This window comes from Durio zibethinus, chromosome 1 (genome assembly GCF_047325235.1).
Source record: "Durio zibethinus cultivar Kanyao isolate XHJ-2024 chromosome 1, ASM4732523v1, whole genome shotgun sequence".
Classification (NCBI taxonomy): Eukaryota; Viridiplantae; Streptophyta; class Magnoliopsida; order Malvales; family Malvaceae; genus Durio; species Durio zibethinus.
This window is the reverse complement of record NC_143162.1, coordinates 36319133-36339513: the sequence shown is the minus strand read 5'-3', so window position 1 is coordinate 36339513 and position 20381 is coordinate 36319133. Positions and strand designations below refer to the sequence as shown.

The 20381-nt window shown below is 31.2% G+C and overlaps 2 protein-coding genes across 3 annotated transcripts; both read right to left on the bottom strand.

Moving 5' to 3' along the window:
• Positions 1-4320: 4320 nt before the first annotated feature.
• On the bottom strand, positions 4321-6180 carry LOC111311382 (cytochrome P450 CYP82D47-like). Its single transcript, XM_022910758.2, has 2 exons — positions 5216-6180; positions 4321-5121 (listed from the first exon to the last, which is right to left on the bottom strand). The coding sequence occupies exons 1-2, from the start codon at positions 6149-6151 to the stop codon at positions 4495-4497; spliced, it is 1563 nt and encodes a 520-aa protein (XP_022766493.2). The 5' UTR covers positions 6152-6180; the 3' UTR covers positions 4321-4494.
• A 10199-nt stretch (positions 6181-16379) lies between these two features.
• Positions 16380-18743, bottom strand: LOC111311381 (strychnine-10-hydroxylase-like). Of its 2 annotated transcripts, none has more exons than XM_022910756.2 (2): positions 17628-18743; positions 16380-17077 (listed from the first exon to the last, which is right to left on the bottom strand). In XM_022910756.2, the coding sequence occupies exons 1-2, from the start codon at positions 18606-18608 to the stop codon at positions 16454-16456; spliced, it is 1605 nt and encodes a 534-aa protein (XP_022766491.2). In that variant the 5' UTR covers positions 18609-18743; the 3' UTR covers positions 16380-16453. The 2 variants fall into 2 exon arrangements, with proteins under 2 accessions (XP_022766491.2, XP_022766492.2); XM_022910757.2 differs by having other exon boundaries at positions 17661-18739.
• Between the last annotated feature and the right edge of the window lie 1638 nt (positions 18744-20381).

Sequence of the window (20381 nt, the reverse complement as noted above, 5' to 3'; positions counted from 1 at the left end):
AAACTATGGAACAATTTGCTTGTTCTATATATAACAAAGATATAACAATTAAACAATTAACCATTCCATTAAAATCTAATATAGTTCATTACTTGATAACAAGTGATAATTCTTTTGGTCATAAATCAATTAATGTCTTTCTCTTATATGTTTTCAAGCTATTTTCTATCATAATCTTTATAAGCATCGATTTTTCAAAAAAATATAATAAAATTCATTAAACTCACTTGTGGAATCAATTTTAGTATATGCATAAACTTATGCAATATAATCAATATTTTGCATATTGTGTTTTGACTTTATATACTAATGAAATAAATTGTTAACTTGTTATCTCATTCAGTCAATTTTTTATACCAATAATTATGCAAAAAATAAAATGCATACCTCTAACGAAAATCTTTATGAAAATTAATATTTTGATTCATAGAAACATTAATCTTTTGACACCTTGAACATTCTCTAATATTGATCTCTAAATCATATTAATTTCTTTTCTTGTATCTTTTTTTTGGTGAAATATAAAATTTTTATAATTGCTTTTAAAAAAATATTTTTTACGCTTCAAAACTAAAATTCTTTTATATTATTTCTCTTTTGTTATTTATTTTTACTAACAAAGAGTCAGTTGCACAACAAGCATCTTTCCTAGAAAAATTCAAGGAGGCTTGAGCAAATAACAAAAAGGAATCGAACCTGGATTACAGTTATATGGTTTGTTAATTAAGTATTATGATTCAGTCTCTAACAATCTTAATTATAAAGACAAAATCCAAAGGTGGATTCCTCCACGGCAAAGTGTCTTCAAAATTAATTTTGATGGAGCGCCGGACAATCAAAGATGTGACAAGGAAGGGCAGCAAACTCTGTAGTTAAGGTGACTGCCATTGAAGCATTAGCAGCAATCAAAACAGTAGAGGTGGCAGAGTACGTGGAATGCACAAAGAATGTAGCAGAAGGAGATGACTTGACAACAATTAAAAACATGGAACGTAATATCTTCTTGCTTCCAAAGAAGGTTATTGCAAAAATTACAGAATTATAGTTTTCTTTTTTTTTTGGAAAGGAAAGGAGGACAATGCTAGAGGAGCTACAATTAGCTGGGAATCTCTTTGTTACCCGAAATTTCTCATGTTGGAATCACGCTTTCATCCTTGAGCAAATTTGGTTGGTCCTCACCCAAGCTGGATCCTTTTGGGTAGCATGATGAAAGGCCTACGTTTTGAAATGGCAGAGTTTCTGAAAATCCCAAGAATCTTCTTCTTGTAGTTGAGCCTGGAAGGGACTTCTCAAACTAAAGAGCCTTGTCGCATTTTTCATTGATTCTACTGATAATCAGGTAAAGTGGATGGTTCTAAATTAGGTATTTTCAATATAATCCGTACTTTCAATGTCTTTCGAACTAAGCGTCCGAAGATACTTTGGGATAGGCTCTTATGGTTGCTTTTGGCTCTTATGGTTCCAATATTGAATTCCTATGCATGCCTTGAATCTTGATTGCTTGGATGGCTATCTTGGATAGACTTCTCTCCTGCAAAAGGCTTTATACATGGCGTGTTGTCCCTAATGCCTCCTGTATCCTTTGTGACGAGGGTATTGAGGACAGAGGTCACCTATTCTTTGGTTGTCTTTTCTCCAAACTAGTTTGGAGTAAAATTCTACAATGTAGTGGGATTGATAGATCTGTGTAGATATCCCATTTAATCCCAGATCAATTTATATTTTAAAACAACGTTTTAAAATTTTTATTTATTTTTGATATTTTATTTAGTTTAAAGTTATTATTATTTAAAAGAAATTCGGGTAAAACCAAATTGGTTTAGAATGGGACTATTTCAAATTAAAAGGCTTTTGATTAGAATTAAAATCTGAACTTCAATGGAAGTGAAATTAAAACTCGTTTCGATCAAAAATTCTTTGAAACCAGGTCCCTATAAAAACACCAGAGCAAGGGTTCAATTGAAGGGGGTTCTTGGGGCTGGGTTTTCGAGACAAGTGAGACCAAAAAAAAAAAAAAAAGACTTGCTTCAGAGTCTTCTATTGCCTTTGCAAGCACAATTCACATAGAGAATAAGCAAACAGGGAAAATATTTCCAAGGATTCCAATCTAGGCGCTTTAAAATGGTGGAGGAAGGCCGAAGAATTTCTTAGAATTTTTTTTAGGCTTCTGACGGTAGAAAACGGAGATTGAAGAGGTGGCGTACTTGAGTTTATGGTGCTATCAGTGGCAAGCATAGCAACTGTGGCTTGAGAGTCAAAGACGGTTTGATTTGCTTTAAAAAGGGCCGACTGATTTGTACTGCAGAACGAAGAAAATTGGGCACTCAGGTTCTCTCTTAGCGGTTCATGATAAGGAAAGTAGAGAATTTTAATTAAACACAGAAGGAATGATTGACCCAATTGGTTGGAGATACCCTTGCCTGATGGATATGGGAGGTAAATTGACTATAGCAGCCTATTTAAGCCCAGTGATCCATTCTAGAATTTGGCTAGGCTCAAGCTTTGAATTAAATCAAATCAGGCCAACGGAATCAAGTTGGTGGACCCAAGTTTTTGGTATTTTCCTTCCTCACTTGTTTTTACTTGGTTCTTTTTATTTCTTTAGTTTATTATGTACATCCTTTTTATTTATTTATGAAAATTTTGTAATGGGATTCAATAAATTAAGTGCCAATTAAATTTCTGTATAATTAGGATGCATCATTTAATAAATTTCTTAAAAAATTAATCTATAATATCTTACCAAATTATTAGATGATTTTTGTGGATTTAAAAAAAATGTTCTTGATTATAAATCTTATTAAATTATTCAAGGATCTTATTCAATTAAAAAACAAATTATTTTTGATCCTATCAAATAATTGAAAGATTTAAATTTTGAATTACAAATTTTATCAAACTATAAAAAAATTTCATAATAAATTTTTGTCAAAAATAAATTATTTTTTAATCCTACCAAAAGATTGAAGGATCTAAACCTTGAATTAAGTACTATCAAATTATTTGAGCACTTAATGAATTTTTAAAAAATAATTTTTCAATCTTACCTAATGATTGAAGGATTCAAATTTTTGTTAAATCTTATCAAATTATTAGAAGATTTAATGATCTTTTTTAAAAAAAAAATTTCATAAAAAAGTTTTCAAATAAAATCTCATCAAACGATTAGAAAATATGTATTAATATCAAATCTTATTAAATGATTGGAGGATTTTTTTGTTTGATTTCAAAAGTAGTTTCTTCGAAAATATGTTAATGAATTCGGTGATTAAGCTTTTTCAGAATGAGATACGAATCTCTATAAAAGCTTTTAAGATTAGAAAATTATTTTAAATTGTTTTCAAAAGATTGGAGTAATTTTAATATCAATTTTTAATAATTGAATTATTTGGTAAAAATATAAACATGTTCTAAGGGTTGGATAACATAAAATCAAATTAGTACCATCTTTTGATGGACGTTATGAAGGTGTTATAACTTTTCTTACAAGTAATCATACTCTTAGACCTAGATTTGATTTTGTAGACATGAATTTATCTTTTAAAAATATCTAAATTAAATTTGAGATTGTTTTTTAAAGTGAGATAAATTTAATTAGATTATTAATCACATCTAAATAAAAAAAAATTTGTGGTGAATCTTAAAATCAAGTCTAGCTATAGTTTACATACTTATACATTGAAAATTCGCAAAGAGAAATTGCTTGGATACAACTTCATTGCTATCCTCAAGATAGCTTTGAATGCCCAAATTTACACTATTTGGTCAGAGTGTAACAACATGAATTATGGCTGGAAAGTGCATGGGCCAAATTAGGGTTTTAATAATATACTGAATGCCGTGCGTTTTAGGTTAAAGGATCTATCCAATATGTTGCTGTCAATAATTTTTTCGCATACAATATACAAATTGGCAATTTTTTATTTTCGCATTTACAATTTGTTGTTATTTGTATAACTTATTCAGAGATGATTTGATAGCACAATATGATTCATGGCCTATTGGATGAATAAAACACCACAATTAATTAAAAAATAAAAAAGACGATTATGCCGATCTTTCAATTGTTGGACCAATATTAGAAAATGGAAAAAGCAGAATGCATGGCTTCCTAGTCATGTAGGGTACAATATGTTCAAAGAAGGCTGCACATAATCTTTGCCAAATATAACTATATTCGTATTGGATTGAAGATATAACTATATTTGTATTGGATTGAAGATTGCCCACATTTTCTTAGGCCTGCTCTCATGTTGGATTTTTCCAAAGTTGGGGACTTAATGAAAGTTGATACTATTTTGACTTGAAGGTACCTGATAATAAATAAAAACAGTAATTCTTTTATTTATTCATTTTACTATTATTACTGTCGAAGATGGGGGTTGTAAGTAACAGAGGCAAATGCCCCAATAATAAAACAACTACTAACATCCGAGAACAAAATGCTGACTCTTCCTGTTCTTCATCCTTTATTCATGCAATCTTCACCCGTATTTATGGTTTATAAAGCTCAGCAGCAAGGCGTGGTGAGACAAGTGCTTCAACTGGGGTAGATTTCATGTTGGTCAATCCGACTGTGCCACTCATGTCAATCAAACCATTGGATGGGGTAGAGAATTTGAAAGCATGCAAGAAATTAGACAGTGTCAAGTACAGCATGTGGAGTGCAAAAGATGTTCCAGGACAGCTTCTCCTACCACTGCCAAAGGGCATCAGTTCAAAGTGTTGACCCCTGACATCAATATCTTTGTGGGTGGTAAGGAACCTCTCTGGCTTGAATTCTGATGGTTCAGGCCATATTTTAGGGTCTCTTTGGATCCTGTGAAGGTTCACGATCAGCCGAGTGCCTGCGGGGACTTCATAGCCGCCAATAGAGCAGCTTTCACTTAGCTCACGGGGTGCTGAGAGAGGTGCGGGAGGATACATTCTTAATGTCTCTTTGATTACGGCTTGAATGAACACCAATTTGCTGATGTCAGATTCTTGCACGAATCTGTCCTTGCCTACATGGATGTCTAGTTCTTCTTGAGCCTTTTTAAGTAAATGAGGATTGTTTAACAATAGCGAAAGTGCCCATATTAAGGTAACTGTTGTAGTGTCACTGCCTGCTAAAATCATATTCTGCAATGTGCAAGTTTCATATAATTTTAGTATTTAGAACAGATTAATAAGGGAAATAAAATCAAAAAAGAGAAAAAAAAATCGTAATTCATACCAAGGAAGTGGCTTTGTTGATGGTATCAGCATCATAACCTGCAAGATCTGAACCTTTAAGAGCAGAGTTCATCACATCCATGAAATCCTTCTCTTTTTTAGTTTCATCCCAACGTCCGTTCCTCCTATGGTCGTCTAACCACCCCCCAGCAATATTGTCCAACTCTTTCGCAGTTTTCTTCATCCACTTTTCATAGCCACCCAAATCCAGGCATCGGAGAAAAGGAACTGCATCCCCCAACACAAATATGCCTGTCAAGTAGAAGAAATCCCTTAACGCCTTTCGGTATCGTGTCACCAATTTCTGGTCTTCCTTCGCAACACCAGAGTACCTCTTCCCAGCAACCGTCCTAAGAATAACGTTCAAAGTCAAGTCCGAAAACCGTTTCTTCATCTCAACGAAGACCTGTCCAGAGTCGTCCTTTTCGTGATCCCAAAACTTGTACAGATCTTTCACTGCGCCTTCTATTTCCGAGAAAAAAACTTTCTTGAGCTGATCGATCCTGTGATTTGATAGCACCTCCAACATTGTTATTTTGCGCATTTCACGCCAGTATTGTCCATAAGGAGAAAACCCAAACATGGCGTAGTTGTAGCCCAAGTGTTCTGCTGCTGCCATTTTGGAACGAGACGAAACAGCCATATCATTGGTGGTAAATATTTCCTTGGCTACGTCGCTTGAATTCACCACCAAGGCTTCATGAACACCTAGCCGGATCGTGTAGACAGGTCCATGTTTATCAACCAGGTTTCCCAATGTTACATGAGCGGCCAATGGTCCCCCTAACATTGGGAGGTGACCAATTATTGGCCATGCACCTCCTGCTTCGGGTGCAGCTTTGCCATTACTAGACCTTTTGAGTTTTTTGTATAAAAACAATACTGTAATGGCTAACAGTACTACATAACTAAAATTTGAGAGATCAAGAAGATCCATTACAGATTCAATCAGTAAGTGTATAGAGATCTTCTGTCCAAGTATGGTAAGGTTCTGTGTTTTGTGCACGTATAAATATAGTTGGGTGGTAACAAGACAAAAAATAGCCTTAGATATTTAATGATTTTTTTATTGACTTTCTTGCTGCCTAAATGCCTAGGCCGACAAATGTGGTTCCATATCAATGCTCTGATGAATTCAATTGGTCCACAAGCACTGTGATAAAAAAGAATAAAACACCGTCTAAAATACAAAATTTGTGCAATTACGCAACATTCTTTTTGGTGATACTTCGAAGAATACGGTTGATCATTGTGCAGCAGTAAGACTCCCTTAACTGAGAATTTCGGCGAATTTTTAGGTTTGAGAAAAAAAAAGACAAGAATTTTTTATCCATTTTGAGATTTGACAGGACAGTTTGTCCTCATGATTTTATTATTATTATTATTTTTTAAATCTTGACAGAACCAAAGTAAGCCTTTATTTATAATTCACAATCCTTTTTTTTTTTTTTTAATTCACAACCCAAATTTTGAATCTCAATGATACGAGATCCTTTCATCCTCAACACACATCAATTAATTCATACCATCCAAACAATTAACAAGACAAATTTAATTATAAAAAATAAGTAGTACTATAAATCATATTATTATTAATATATATTTTTTATTGCTGAAAATTTAAAATATCTACACATGCCCAATCCCCTTTACCACATTGGGAAGGCGGCAGTTTGGCTAGCTTCATTATTGTCAAAAAAGACAACCAAAGGCTGCAAATATTCATTTTGGCTCTCTTTTTAATAATCTTTATTGGGGTCGTGTTTCCAGGCCTTTGCTTTTTTCTTTTTTTAAATTTTATTTCGAGGCATGCATATTACGTAGCAGTGAGTCATTTTTGGCTGCCGATCGTAGGTGGAAACTGGTAGTACTAGTTTAATTTTTCAGGTTGATTTCTTGTAAGGGTTGGTGAGACTTAATTTCTTTGAAGCTGTTTCACAGGTGTTACGTTCTTCCAATGTTGAATATAAAATCTCACTTTTGCTGAAAACTTAAAAGAAAAAAGAAACTTTTAAACTGTATCATAAACTTATGATTGAGAGTTCAATTTAAATTCGATGAATTTTGATTCGATTAGATTAAAATAAATTTATGTTTTTAAATTTAAATTTTAAATTGAGTTAAATAGGATCAAATATTATTAAAAAAAATTAAATTTAAATTTTAAATAAATTTGATCCGATTTAATCTAATATTATATTAAAAATTATTTTTAATTTTTATTTATATAATTATATATTTATATTTTAAAAAATAATATTTTATTAATTTCCTATCAAATCGAATTTAAATACAAAAAAATAAAAAAAATTTAAATTAAATCAAAGTTAAAATTTTTAATTATAAAATTAAATCAAATTAAAAAAAAAATTTACGTCGACCTGACCCACCATCCTCTACTAAAGGATTTTTCCAATCTTTGGTGCCAGTCGTCATTTCGTCACCGATGGTGGCTGGATAGAATTTTTTGGCCTTTTGAAAAGTCAAGAGGTTCACGGTTCTCGAGTGACTTAGCTAGGTTTTTTTTTTTTTTTTTTTACCCAAATTAAAATTTATAACTTTTAAATGATTAGATAAAATATCTTACGGTTCATATTTGATGTATGACTATATATGATCATACATTATTTAATCACATAATGATATTTTATAAAAATAATTTTAAAATTATTTTTTTATAAAATATTATCTGTAGTTCATTAATAGCATATAATATTGATATATTAATAATATATCAAATATAAATTTAAATATTTACATAACATTTTATATGTTTTTAAGATAAATAAACAAAAACTTAATTTTTTAAAAAAATTTCTCATTACATTAAATATAAACACATAATTTATATCATTTTATCAAATAATAAAAAAGTTATTTTTTTTTTAACAAAGTAGAAAATGAGGAGTCCATGCGACATCGACAATCTTAAACACTTCTTATTGAAACCTAAAATAAATTAATTTACCTAAATTAATTTGATTATATCAAATGTTGCAATGCGTATAAAAATTATATATGATATATATATAAAGTTGAAAAATTCACCCTATTGAGAGCGAAGCTAGCTAGTATCATGATATCGAAGGTCAATTATTAAGTTAATTATAAATTAAATTAAACGAGAATAAAAATAAAAATAACAATTCCAAAACATTTTGAGAGCCAAGGATATCAAAAAAATTTTTGGAGCTATGCCCATGCCTGCCTCTAGAGTCGCCTATTGACCATTGACCACGATAGTTTAGAATGAAGGTTGTTGGCAACAACGTCTCAACAAGCCCATTAAGCATGACTTTCCAAAACATGCCGCAGCATTTGACTATTAACACTGACAGTCGCTAACACTAAAAATCAAAAGTTACAGCAAGAATTTTCCAAATCACATGCTTTGTAATATTCTTTTTACTCTGTTTTCTTAATCCACAATATTGACGTAATCATACATTATCTTTTACTAATATCTCACTGCATTTTCATAGAATTTAAACAAAGGTTAGGTTTGACATAAATTTCCAGTGCTGGAATGAATTTGATTCTTGTTAATTTCTGCAACAATTTAAAAATTATATGTAATAAATTATTTAATGCTTATAAAATTAATTAATTTTTAAAAAAATTAAATTACTTTATGTCAAATAATAATTTATAAGTAAATATTGAAAAATGAATAAAATAGTAATATATTATATATTATATAATATTTTTATTATATTAAATTAATAAAATTATTTCTTGATACAAACATTAACAAAATTATTTTAAAACTTTTAAATGAAAAAAGGGTGTTGAAATGGAAGGATATTTTTATTTTTATAATACAATTGTAAGAATAAATCATTCTTTGATTTTGGCGGCCAGATGGACATTTCATCTTTATGAGTTCCCGGATTCAAGGGCTATTAAAAGAGGCGGCGCAATTGTAAGGATAAAAAAGTAAAAGAAAGAAAAGGGTAAGAATCAATTTTACTGAAGATACGGTGAGATGCAAACGGACTTTAAATTAAAAGATTTTTATTGCATCGAAAAATATATTTTATATAATTAAACATTTATTTAAAATTAAATTCGACACTTTTTAAAAACCAAAACAAAAGTATTGCAAGGCATACTTTTGTAATTTTTTTAAAGAGATTTTCTTTATTCAAAAAAAAATATTATTACATCAAAATTATTTTACCTAATATAATCAAAATACTAAAAACCTTACCTCAACAATAATGGTACAACTAGGGTATCACATTGTGATCAAATCATAACCAAGGTTTACATGTATAATGGACCAACCAAAATCAATTAGCACATATATATTATGAGTTTATAATAAGGTGACACGTGTTAATTTTGGTACCAATTATAACATCAGAGCTCAAATCATAAAATTAAAAAAAATTTTACATTAATTAATACAAATGAAGAATTCGTCGATAAGGTATTGTCTCGTCGATAAAGAAAAGGCCTACAACCTACATAAATTGTGCGTGCCAGATCTTTTACGGGGGCAAATCCAACCCTGATTTAATTAATCGGAGTCAGTTAAAAGAAAATTGCCTTTGAATTGTTTTTCAAAAGTTCCGTAGTCAAACTAGCAAATAGTATTAATTTGAAAAAAGCTTGTTACAGTTAGTCAAGTAGGAAGAAGAGCACAAAAATAATGTCAAATTTCAAATTTTAAATTTAAATTTTTATATTAAATATATATAAAATATAAAATATATTATATTATAATTTATATCGACGGTGTAAAAATAAATTATTTTATGTTTTGGATTAGGGTCATATCAATTGCCTTTGAATTTTTGTCACATTCCACGGTCACACTAGCGAGCTTTTTTAAATAAAGACTGGTGCTACATAGGTTGGAAAAAATGCACAAAATTGTGAATTTTCAGAAGCCAACTTGAAATATTTAAAGCTCCATAACCTGACTTTTCCATATAAACAAACATAAACTCTGGATAGATCAAATAAGTCTTGAGACTAAAACGAATAATATGAAAAAAAAAAAAAGCAAACGTGCTTATTAGAAAATAAGACGCCCGCCCTTTCATGCTACTCTAGTCAAGACCACGTGCTGATCAAGCAAGAAAAGGCTGCTAGATAGCAAAGATCATGGGTTAAGATTTCTGGATTCCACCTCCAATACGGTATCATAATATAATTAATTAAGGATAAATTTAAAAAATATACCTTACAGTTAAGATTAAATTGAAAGTATTTTTTTATATTTAAAATGTGACATTTAATCATCTTATATAATTATTTTATTGTCACTTGTTTAACACTGTTAGAAGCAAAATAACTAAATTATCATGCATATAACACAAATCATAAACAAGAAATAAAAGTAGTGGAATAGTTAACAAAAAATTAAACAAAACTTCCTTCAATCAATATGATTTTCATAAAAAAAAACTTTTCATTCAATAATCAATCCTCAAAATCAGTTGATTATTGACAAAAAAAATGTGTTTAAGTTGGTGATTGAGATTAAGATTTAAGTTTGAAGGTGAAATTAGTTTTAAGTTTAGAGGAAGTGAAACTTGGGCACGATTTGGAGGTATTTCATTGGATTCAACAATAAAATAAGGCATGTAAAATTCAGTCTTTAATGTTGATGCAATTGGTTTTAGGTTAATGTTAGTGTTTAGTAAGTTTTATTCAAAACATTTGGGGATTTATTGTACTTAACTTCAATCAAAATCAATTGTAATTTCACTAAAAAATCAAAATTTTATTTTGCTACAGAAGTGGTATGCCAACAAAATTATTGAGTTTTATCATGGTGGGTTATTTATGTATATTCCTAACAAAGTTTGGGTAAGAGGTAATGTAGCATGAGTGGATAAGTATCCTTTAGATAGGTTACCATTTTTTCAGTTGAAAGAATGGGTTATTAAATTAGGGTACGAGAGTACTAGTGACATGTTTTATTGTATTCTTGGGCTATCACTTGATGACGGGTTGAAATGTATTTGTTTAGATATACATGTTAAACATATGGTTCAGTGATATATAAAAAAAAAACCATTCCAATATATGTTGTAGTAGGTATACCTCATCTTTCTGTTATATATCCATATACACCATCTAAGAATGAAAATGAGGTACAAATAGGGAGGTCTATTCAAGAATTTGTAGCTGAAGATAATATTACAGAAAATAATGGTGAAAATGATACTACTAATTTGGCAAGAAACAATGTTGGAAATGAGATTGCTAATTTGGTAGAAAATGTTGGTGCTAATGAGGTTGATGATGATACTTGTAATGAGACAGAAAACAATGATGAAAATGAGGTTGGTGATGATATTGCTAATTTGGCATAAGATAGTGATGCAAATGAAGTTGAAAATGATGCTCGAAATATTGGTGAAGATATTAAAAATGATGAAGAGAAAGATAGTGAAGATAGTGATGAAAATGATATGCATCATGCAAACAGTGAATATAACAATGATGGATGTTTTAGTAGTGATCCTAGTAGCTTTGATGAAGAAATAGAGGCTAATGATACATTTGAGAATAATGAGTTAGTGGTCTTAAGAAAACAGAAAGGCCTATTACTACATAACCTATTTTAGGGAGGTTAATTGAAAATATTATTTTAGAAGAGGATGTAGTGATGGATGATGGTGATCGACATAGTGTTTATAAATTCGATGAAAAAGTAAAACATTATAAAATGTTCAATAAAGAGGTTGATATGAAGAATCTGTAGTTAAAGGTTGGATTAAAATTTATTAATGGTATTGTTTATAGAAGGGTATTGAAAGAGTATTGTGTTTGGAAAGGTTATGACTATAAATTTAGACGGAATGATGGAGATAAAATTAGTGTTGTTTATGTCAAGGACTATGGATAAAAAATATAAGCATCTAGGTTGAGAGAGGATCATGCTTTTCAAATAAAGACTTTTCAACCAAAGCATAATTGCTCGAGACAGTTTAAAATTCACCAAGTCACTCCATTTTATTTGGCTAAGAAGTTTTTTTATAATTTGAATGATAAATCAAATTGGAAAACTACAAAGATAATGAGAAAGATTTTTAGAGAATTAAAGGTTGAAGTCAGTTTTCCTTAAGTATATAAAGCTAAGAGAAATGCTAGAAAAATTATAGAAGGGGATAACAAGTTATAATAATCGAAGTTGTTTGATTATTGTGACATGATCTGATAGACTAATCCTAGTAGCTCTGCGTTTATAAAAATGGAAAGTCAGAATTTTGTTATAGCCACTGGTGTTCCTAAATCCTTTATTCTTATGTTTGAAATGATATTCATCATGTTTGATATACAGAAAAAATGATTCATGTTGGATACAAAAGGTTTATAAGATTGGATGGTTGTCATTTAAAAGATCATTTTGAAAGAAAATTACTAAGTGTTGTTGCTAGAGATGGGAATAATAATATTTTCCCTCTTTATTCTATAGTTGTTGAACAACAAAATAAAAAAAACTTGGTCTTGGTTCCTGAATTTGTTATATGAAGAACTTGGGAGTTTCACTAAACTAGAATTAGAGTTTATATATGACCAACAAAAGGTATTAATTGTCATTATATTTAGTTTCTTTATATAATGTTTATATCTGACCAACAAAAGGTATTAATCTATTAAGCTTTTTTTTTTTTATAGGGTTTAGACTAAACATTTAAAGAAGTGTATCCTTAAATTGAACATAGGTTTTATTTGAAGCATTTATATACAAATTTCAAACTTCACTTTAAGGAAGAAGAGTATAAACAAGTTCTTTGAAAGGCAACAAGTGTGGGGTTAGTAAAAGAATGAGAGAAAGCTATGTTGGTGCTACAAGAGCTTGACATAACAGCGATAACACATGGTTAGTGAGTAGATTAAATTCAAAAACTTAGGCAATGTCTTATTTTAACTCTAGAATAAAGCTTGATTTAGTAATGAATGATCTTAGTAAATCTTTCAATGTTTATTTATTAAAAGCTAGAGATTTGCTTATCCTTAGCATGTTGAAATGGATAAGAAAAAATTGATAAAAAGGTTCCATTCTAAGAAGGTTGGTATGAAGTCTTACAATGGTTCTTTATGTCTAGATATTCAAGACAAGCTTAAGCAGATTGAAAAAGACTCTTTTACTTGCTTTTCTATTCATGTTGGTAGATTTATATATGAAGTTGAATGTGGTATAATATCTCATGTTGTGAACTTATCTTAATAGAGTTATACTGGCAGGGTTTGAGATTTGATTGAAATTCCCTGTAAACATGTAGTTTATGTTACTTACAGTACTAAAGAGAGACTAGAATCTTATGTTCATTCTTGCTATTCTAAGGAGACATGTATGACTACGTATAATGCCATTATTAATCCTATTCTAGGACAATATCAATAGATTGTAGGTAGTAACCCTACTCTTGCCCCTTTAATCATATTTAGACCATTAGGCAGACTAAGAAAGTTACAAATGAGAGCATTTGATAAACCACAAAATTATTATAAAATGTCATGTAAGAACAAGCCAATTAGATGTGGTAACTGTGATCAGATTAGACAAAATGTTAGATGTTGTAAGGTATCAGTGGTTGGAGTAACTCCATGGCAAAAAAAAAAATGAGGTTGAAGGGATTAAACAAAATTCTTCCTCAGTTTACCAATCTTTAAGTAATTTGCTTCTTTAATTTAAAATGATCTTCATATATTAAATTTAACATGAATGAGGTGTATTTTACAGGTTGATTAAAGGAAAAATATTACATCTTCTTCAAGAATAAATACACCTATAACTAAAGGTAGATCTAGAGAAAAATCTGTCACTAATGCTGCTGCAATTTAGTTATAGTCAAATACTACTAAAAGAATAGATGCTAGTAAAAGTTCAAAAAGAAAAGCATTTGGTATTAATTGTTAATCTGGTTGGAATGTTGGACAAAAAAATGTTGAAAATGTTGGCAGAAGAAGAGATGATGCTAGAAATATTGGTAGAGAAAAAATTGATGTTGGAAATGTTAGCTCATGAGTAGGTCATATTAGAATATTGGCTCATGAAGAGGTCTACTAGAAATGTTGGCAAAAAATGAGGTCAAGTTAAGGCCAAAGTTGCCCCAATCAGAAAAAAAAAGTAAAAGTAATACCTCAAGCTATACTGATGGTTAAGTTGTTAATTTTCAAGCATTTAATGATCCAAATGTTAGCAACCAAACAACCAGTAACCCAGCAATTGGTAGCCAAGCAACCAGTAGCCAAGGTGTTTGAGTACAATCTGAAAAAGCTTACATATGCTATTTTAGGATAATGCATTGAATCTATGAAATTTAATTTTTTTTTTGTTATAAACTGATGTGATGTATAGGCTTTTTATTTTGATGTATAGGTTTGTGAGATGTATATGCCTTTTATTATGCATTTTATGTTAGTCTTATAAACTAGTCGCTTGATTCTATTTAATAGGACTAATGATGACATGTTTTTTGTTCAATAGGAATATGGTACAACAGATAGCCTTATTTTTTTCAATAGAATGGCTTTTGTTTTCTACAAGTTGTATTTTAGATTACAATTGCATAAATGGATGTGGTCATTTTTACAATTCTGACATTATGAAAAGGCTGCTTTCAAGGTTATTTTTTGCAATAGGAATGTGGCTTTTATTTACAAGGCTATTTTTTGCAATAGGAATGCTAGCTTTATGTGGGCCTTATTTTCTTGAACCACTTTAAGAATTTACCTACTTGGTTAAAAGTAATATAATGCTAATTTGCAGAATAAAAAAATTAGTAACAAAAGCCATTACACAGCACGTTTAACAAAAGGTAAACTTTCATTCCATCTTAAATAACAAGTTCACATTAACATTTCATTAAACACTTGGTACTGCTGCACACTACACCTTATAAACATTTCAATTTTACATACAACTAAGTCATACCCTATATCTTACCCACAACAAAATTAGAATAACCCACTAACATCAATTTATCAACTCAAGAAAACTAGGTCTTAAACTTCTTTTACCTAAAAAATCAAACAAAATCAAAATCAACAACATTATAACACTGCCACAAACTAAAGCAATTACATTTTCTTGTATTAAATCTGAACTAGCTAATGCTTAAATTGTAACTCCTTTCCATGAGATTCAACTAGTTTATTTCAAATTTTCAGCTTCTTATTTCGAGCTTAAACAAGTTCTTCATTCAATTTCAGCTTCATGTTTTTTGATTCAAATAGTTGTTGAAGACATCACTATCTTGCTAAGCATATTGTCAATGCTTCAACTAATTTGTGTTTCCTTGCATTTGATCTCGAAAGCTCATTTATTATTTTTGTCATTGTTTCTTTTAATTTCAGTATTTGTTTTCTACAACCTTCACATGGTATCTCATTAACCCACTAAAAAAATTTACATTTTCATACTCCCTGTAAATGCTAAAACCCAAAGATTAAACTTGTTTTATACCTAAAAGTTAGACAATAATTAACAAAATCTTACCTTAAAATTTTCACATCCATAAAATTTTCGCATGTGATTACCATTTGTTCCAGAAGTTCTTATTAGTGATTCTACACCACAATAGCATACTTTAGCTCCATTTGATCTATCACTTTTTACAGATTGTTGAAAATCCATGGGTGGGTGAGCCTTATTTTTCTCAAAGTAATGTAGTGGGAAGAGAAAAAAAAAAAGAGCAAGCAATGCAGATACCTCTTATTATTGTGGAAGAAATGGAAATACTTCTGACTATCATGGAAGAAACAAAAAATGGAGATTACCTTTGACTATTTTTCTAACGTTGTTCAATAGGTGATAATAAAATAGTGACACAAGGTGATTAAGTGTCACATTTTAAATTTCATGGAGCACTCTCATTTTAGCCTTAATCACATGATATATTTATGAAGTTAATCCATTAATTAATTATTAATTTAAAATTATGTGAAAATTGCCATTAGTATATAAAATTCTTATTTATAAATGATAAAATTTTATATAATTTTTTATTAAAAATTAAATAATTATAATTAAGTGAAATGCATAAAAAAAAAATAGTTTTAGCTAAGGAATAAATCTATGCGTTGTATGTTAAACGAAAGCTACAAAGAAAAACCAACATAGTTTCATCAAAATTTTATGCAAGTCTTTTTGCAAAATTTGAAAGCATAATGAATAAAAGTATCCAAAAACATCTATGTATCGACTGCTGTGGATTTTATTGGTAAACAACAACATACTTTTTACATTATTTTTCATGTTTCAATTTTCAAATTATTCATAAATTTTAGAAGGAAGGCGAGGCTTAACAAGAACTTCAAGTGGGGTGGCTTTCATGTTTGATAATCCAGCTTCTTCACTCATATCAACCGTTGCATTTGCTGGAGTCGAGATGTCAAACGCCTGTAACAAGCTAGCCAACGTCAAGTGTACCATTTGGAGGCCGAAAGACATTCCAGGGCACACCCTTCTACCGAAACCAAATGGGATCAATTCAAAATATTGATCACCCCCAACATCAAAATCTTTATGGGTAGTCAAGAATCTTTCTGGCTTGAATTCTAATGGATCCGACCATACCCCAGGATCTGTTTGAATCTTGAAAAGGTTTAAGAATATCCAGCAACCTCGGGGAACATGATAACCACTGACAACTATTTCGTCGCTGCATAATCGTGGGTAGAGAAGTACTGGCGGATGTAAGCGTAATGTCTCTTTAACTACGGCTTGAAGATACTCCAACTTGCTAAGATCTGATTCGTTTACTAATCTTTGTTTGCCTACATGGATGTGTAGCTCATCTTGAACTTTTCTCAACCAATGAAGATTGTTCAGCAATAAGGAAAGTGTCCATGTTAGTGTAACCTTAGGGGTGTCGCTTCCTCCTGTAATCATACTCTGCAAAAAAAGAATTGATTTTTTTACAAAATTGAGAGCCAGGAAAGTGAAGATAGAAAATTTTATGTTAGGGTTTTTTCGCCAATATGTAACATCAGATCATCTGAAAGCCTCAATCAGTTCAACTAATTGAGATGTGGGTGTATTTATTGGGCCAAAATTAGTTCAACTAGGACAGGCCATATGGGTTAAATGTTGAAAAGAAATTTGAGAGGCAGGAACTATAAAATCTTGTTTTTGGGCTTTTGATCCTATAAGTAAAACACCAAAGATTCTAGGAGACCCAGCTTATATATTGGGCCGATCGTATTTCAACAAGGCCTAGCGCATATGGGTTCAACATCTTGAAAGATTTTTTTTTCCCAATAATGTTGAAAGAAATTTGAAAATTACAAAGATAAATTATACTTTAAATTATTACAAAAAAAAATATTAAGAAAACATTTACCCTTTAATGTTTTCCGTTTTGCCAGATCATTTTTAATGTTTAAAAAGTTTCGGAGCACTGAAAAAAGGATCGCAGAAGGCATCCAAAGAGCAATGCACTTACTAGAAAAGAAATAAAGGAAAGTGCCAGAAATACCAAGCAATTGGCTTTGTTAATTGTGTCAACACCAAATTCGGTTGCAAGGTTTGTACCGTCAAGGAGAGAAAGCAAAACATCCATGAAGTCTTGTTCTTTAGCCTCTCCCGAAGCTCTCTTCTGCTTATGTTCCTCCAGCCATTCACTAGCAATACTATCCAATTCTTTCGCAGTCTCCTTCATGGCCTTTTCATGCCCACCCAAATCCAAAAACCCAAGAGAAGGAACAGCATCTTTCAAGGCAAATACCCCTAACAAATGAAACCATTCCCTCATCGCTTTTTGGCACCGTCTGGCCTTCTTGTCTTCACCCTTAGCTCCGGAACCGAAGTACCTCTTGCCAGCAACCATCCTAAGTATCACATTCAAGGTCAAGTCCCCAAACCATTGCTTCATTTCAACTAAAACATGGCCTGAGCCATTGTTTTCTTCGGACCAAGTTTTGTATAGCTCTTTGATAGAGACTTCTGCTTCAGAAACTCGAACATGCTTGAGTATTTCGAGTCGACGGTTCGAAAGCAGCGCTGTGTTGATTATTTTGCGCATTTCACGCCAGTATGAACCATAGGGTGCAACCCCAGCCATGGCATAGTTGAAGCCCAAGTGCTCTGCGGCTATTGTTCCTGGACGATTGGTAACAGCCACATCATAATTAGTGAATATTTCCTTGGCTATCTCCCAATTGCTCACCACCAATCCTGGGTGAATCCCTATCCAAATGGAGTAGACAGGACCATATTTTTCGGCCAAGGCTCCCAATGTTATGTGAGGAAGCTGCGGCCCACCTAACAATCGTAGGTGGCCAATTATTGGCCACGCCCCTGCAGCTTGGGGTGCCATCTTTTTGCTTTCAGTAACCCTCGAACATCTTACGAGATAGAAGAAAAGGAGAAGAACGGTTGCTAATCCAGCCATAAAAGTGCTCAACTGAGACCCAAGCAAATCCATTGAGACAAACAATTAGTCGGTAGAGGTGGGGGTGTATGTAGCATCCAAGAAATTAATTAATGTGGTTGCTGTGTGATTTGATATTTGTAGTTGCTTCCATTGAGCCAGATTCAATGTCTTTCCACTATATATGGGCCCCAAAAGTTTGCCGTGTATCAATTCTTGAGTTCCTGACTCCTCAGCAAAAGGCCAACTAACTTGAGCTACGAAGCGTATTTCCTAACAACTAGATACTTATCTATTAAGCTTGTTTTATCAACTCTGAGTTTGCAGGCAACGTGAAACATGTCAAGCTTCGGGTAGCAAATTTGTAAGCATTAACACCACAAAGTTCTTCATTTTCAACTTGAAGTAATTATTTGTGCTAGACGTTAGGGCCTTTCGCTCCTTTTATGTATTTGTTATATACAACTGAAATCAAAAACTGCTAGCTACTAACTACTAGCTACACTTTGATTTACGAATATCGCAACAGGCATTGGTCTACAAATGGGTGTTGATCAGAATGTTAGGACAATCCTGATGAAGTGTGGTCTTGTAGTTGAAGATGCAAATGGTTAATTATCTTCAGAATAATAACATATCTTTTCTTTCAACCATTTTTTTCACGGACTAATTCCATGGCCCACGATATTGATAGATATTTGGGAAATAATTATGTGGTTATGTCAGCTGCATGAGTTTCTATGGTTGAATTTTATTTGGATGGCGACGGGCCATTGATGCTCATCAAATCCGAAACCTTTTTTCTATGAATTGTTTCCATTTTATATTGGGGCATATTGGCGTTTATTTAACAACGCCACGTCTGATTGTCAGCTTCCTCAAATTACCCAAGAGCCTTGAAGATCTTCTGATCCTTAGGTTTAATATTAGAATTAATATTTTATATGTTGATAGTGTATTATTTTTATATATTATCAATAAATAATATAATAATACTTTATTGATAAATAAAATTTTAAATTTTAAATTTTTAAAAATAAATATTAATAAAAATATAAGATGTATCATTGATCATTTTACAAATTCGAAAATGATTATGCAGAATCTGATAAGACGAATATAAAAAAATTAAAATCAAACAAAAACATTAAAAAATCAAAAGAAAAAGACGATAAATACAGAAAGAGGTGACAAATTTTTTTTTTAATTTTAATTAATTAATCTAGTGTGCTTCTTCCCTTCAGAATGAATCGGTCAAGCTCTTCTTATCTTTCCAACTCGAAACACGTGACGATCAAAGACGACTTTACCAGTTGCCTGTGATAGTTAAAAGAAAACTGGATCAGATAGAACGTGCAAAAGTGTCTTTTGCCTCGCCTTCGATAGTCTTTCGTTAGTTAATTTCGGGCTTACAACTACAAATAGGCTATAAAGCAAGCACCTATGGCTGGATAGAACTCAAATTTTCACAGGTGATTGTTGGCAGTGCAAGTAAGGACACTAAACCGGCGGTGTTCGGAATTGAATGGAATGAGCAGCAGAGGGAACTCCTCAGTGGAAATGAATGCGAATTGTAAGACTTGGAATAGGCTCCGAAACGAAGCGAACGGATGAGAACGAAATCTTTTCAATTGAAAGAGAGTAGAGTTCAATCAACCTACCTGTGTGCTTGTGCCTTCGGGCAGAGACAGAGAAAGAGTAGAAAAGAAAATATGCGATAAATGTAAAGAAAGGTGACAAAGAAAAATTTTTTTAATTTTAATTAATTAACTCTAAATAAATTTATTAATATTTATTTTTAAAGATTTAAATTTTAAAATTTTATTC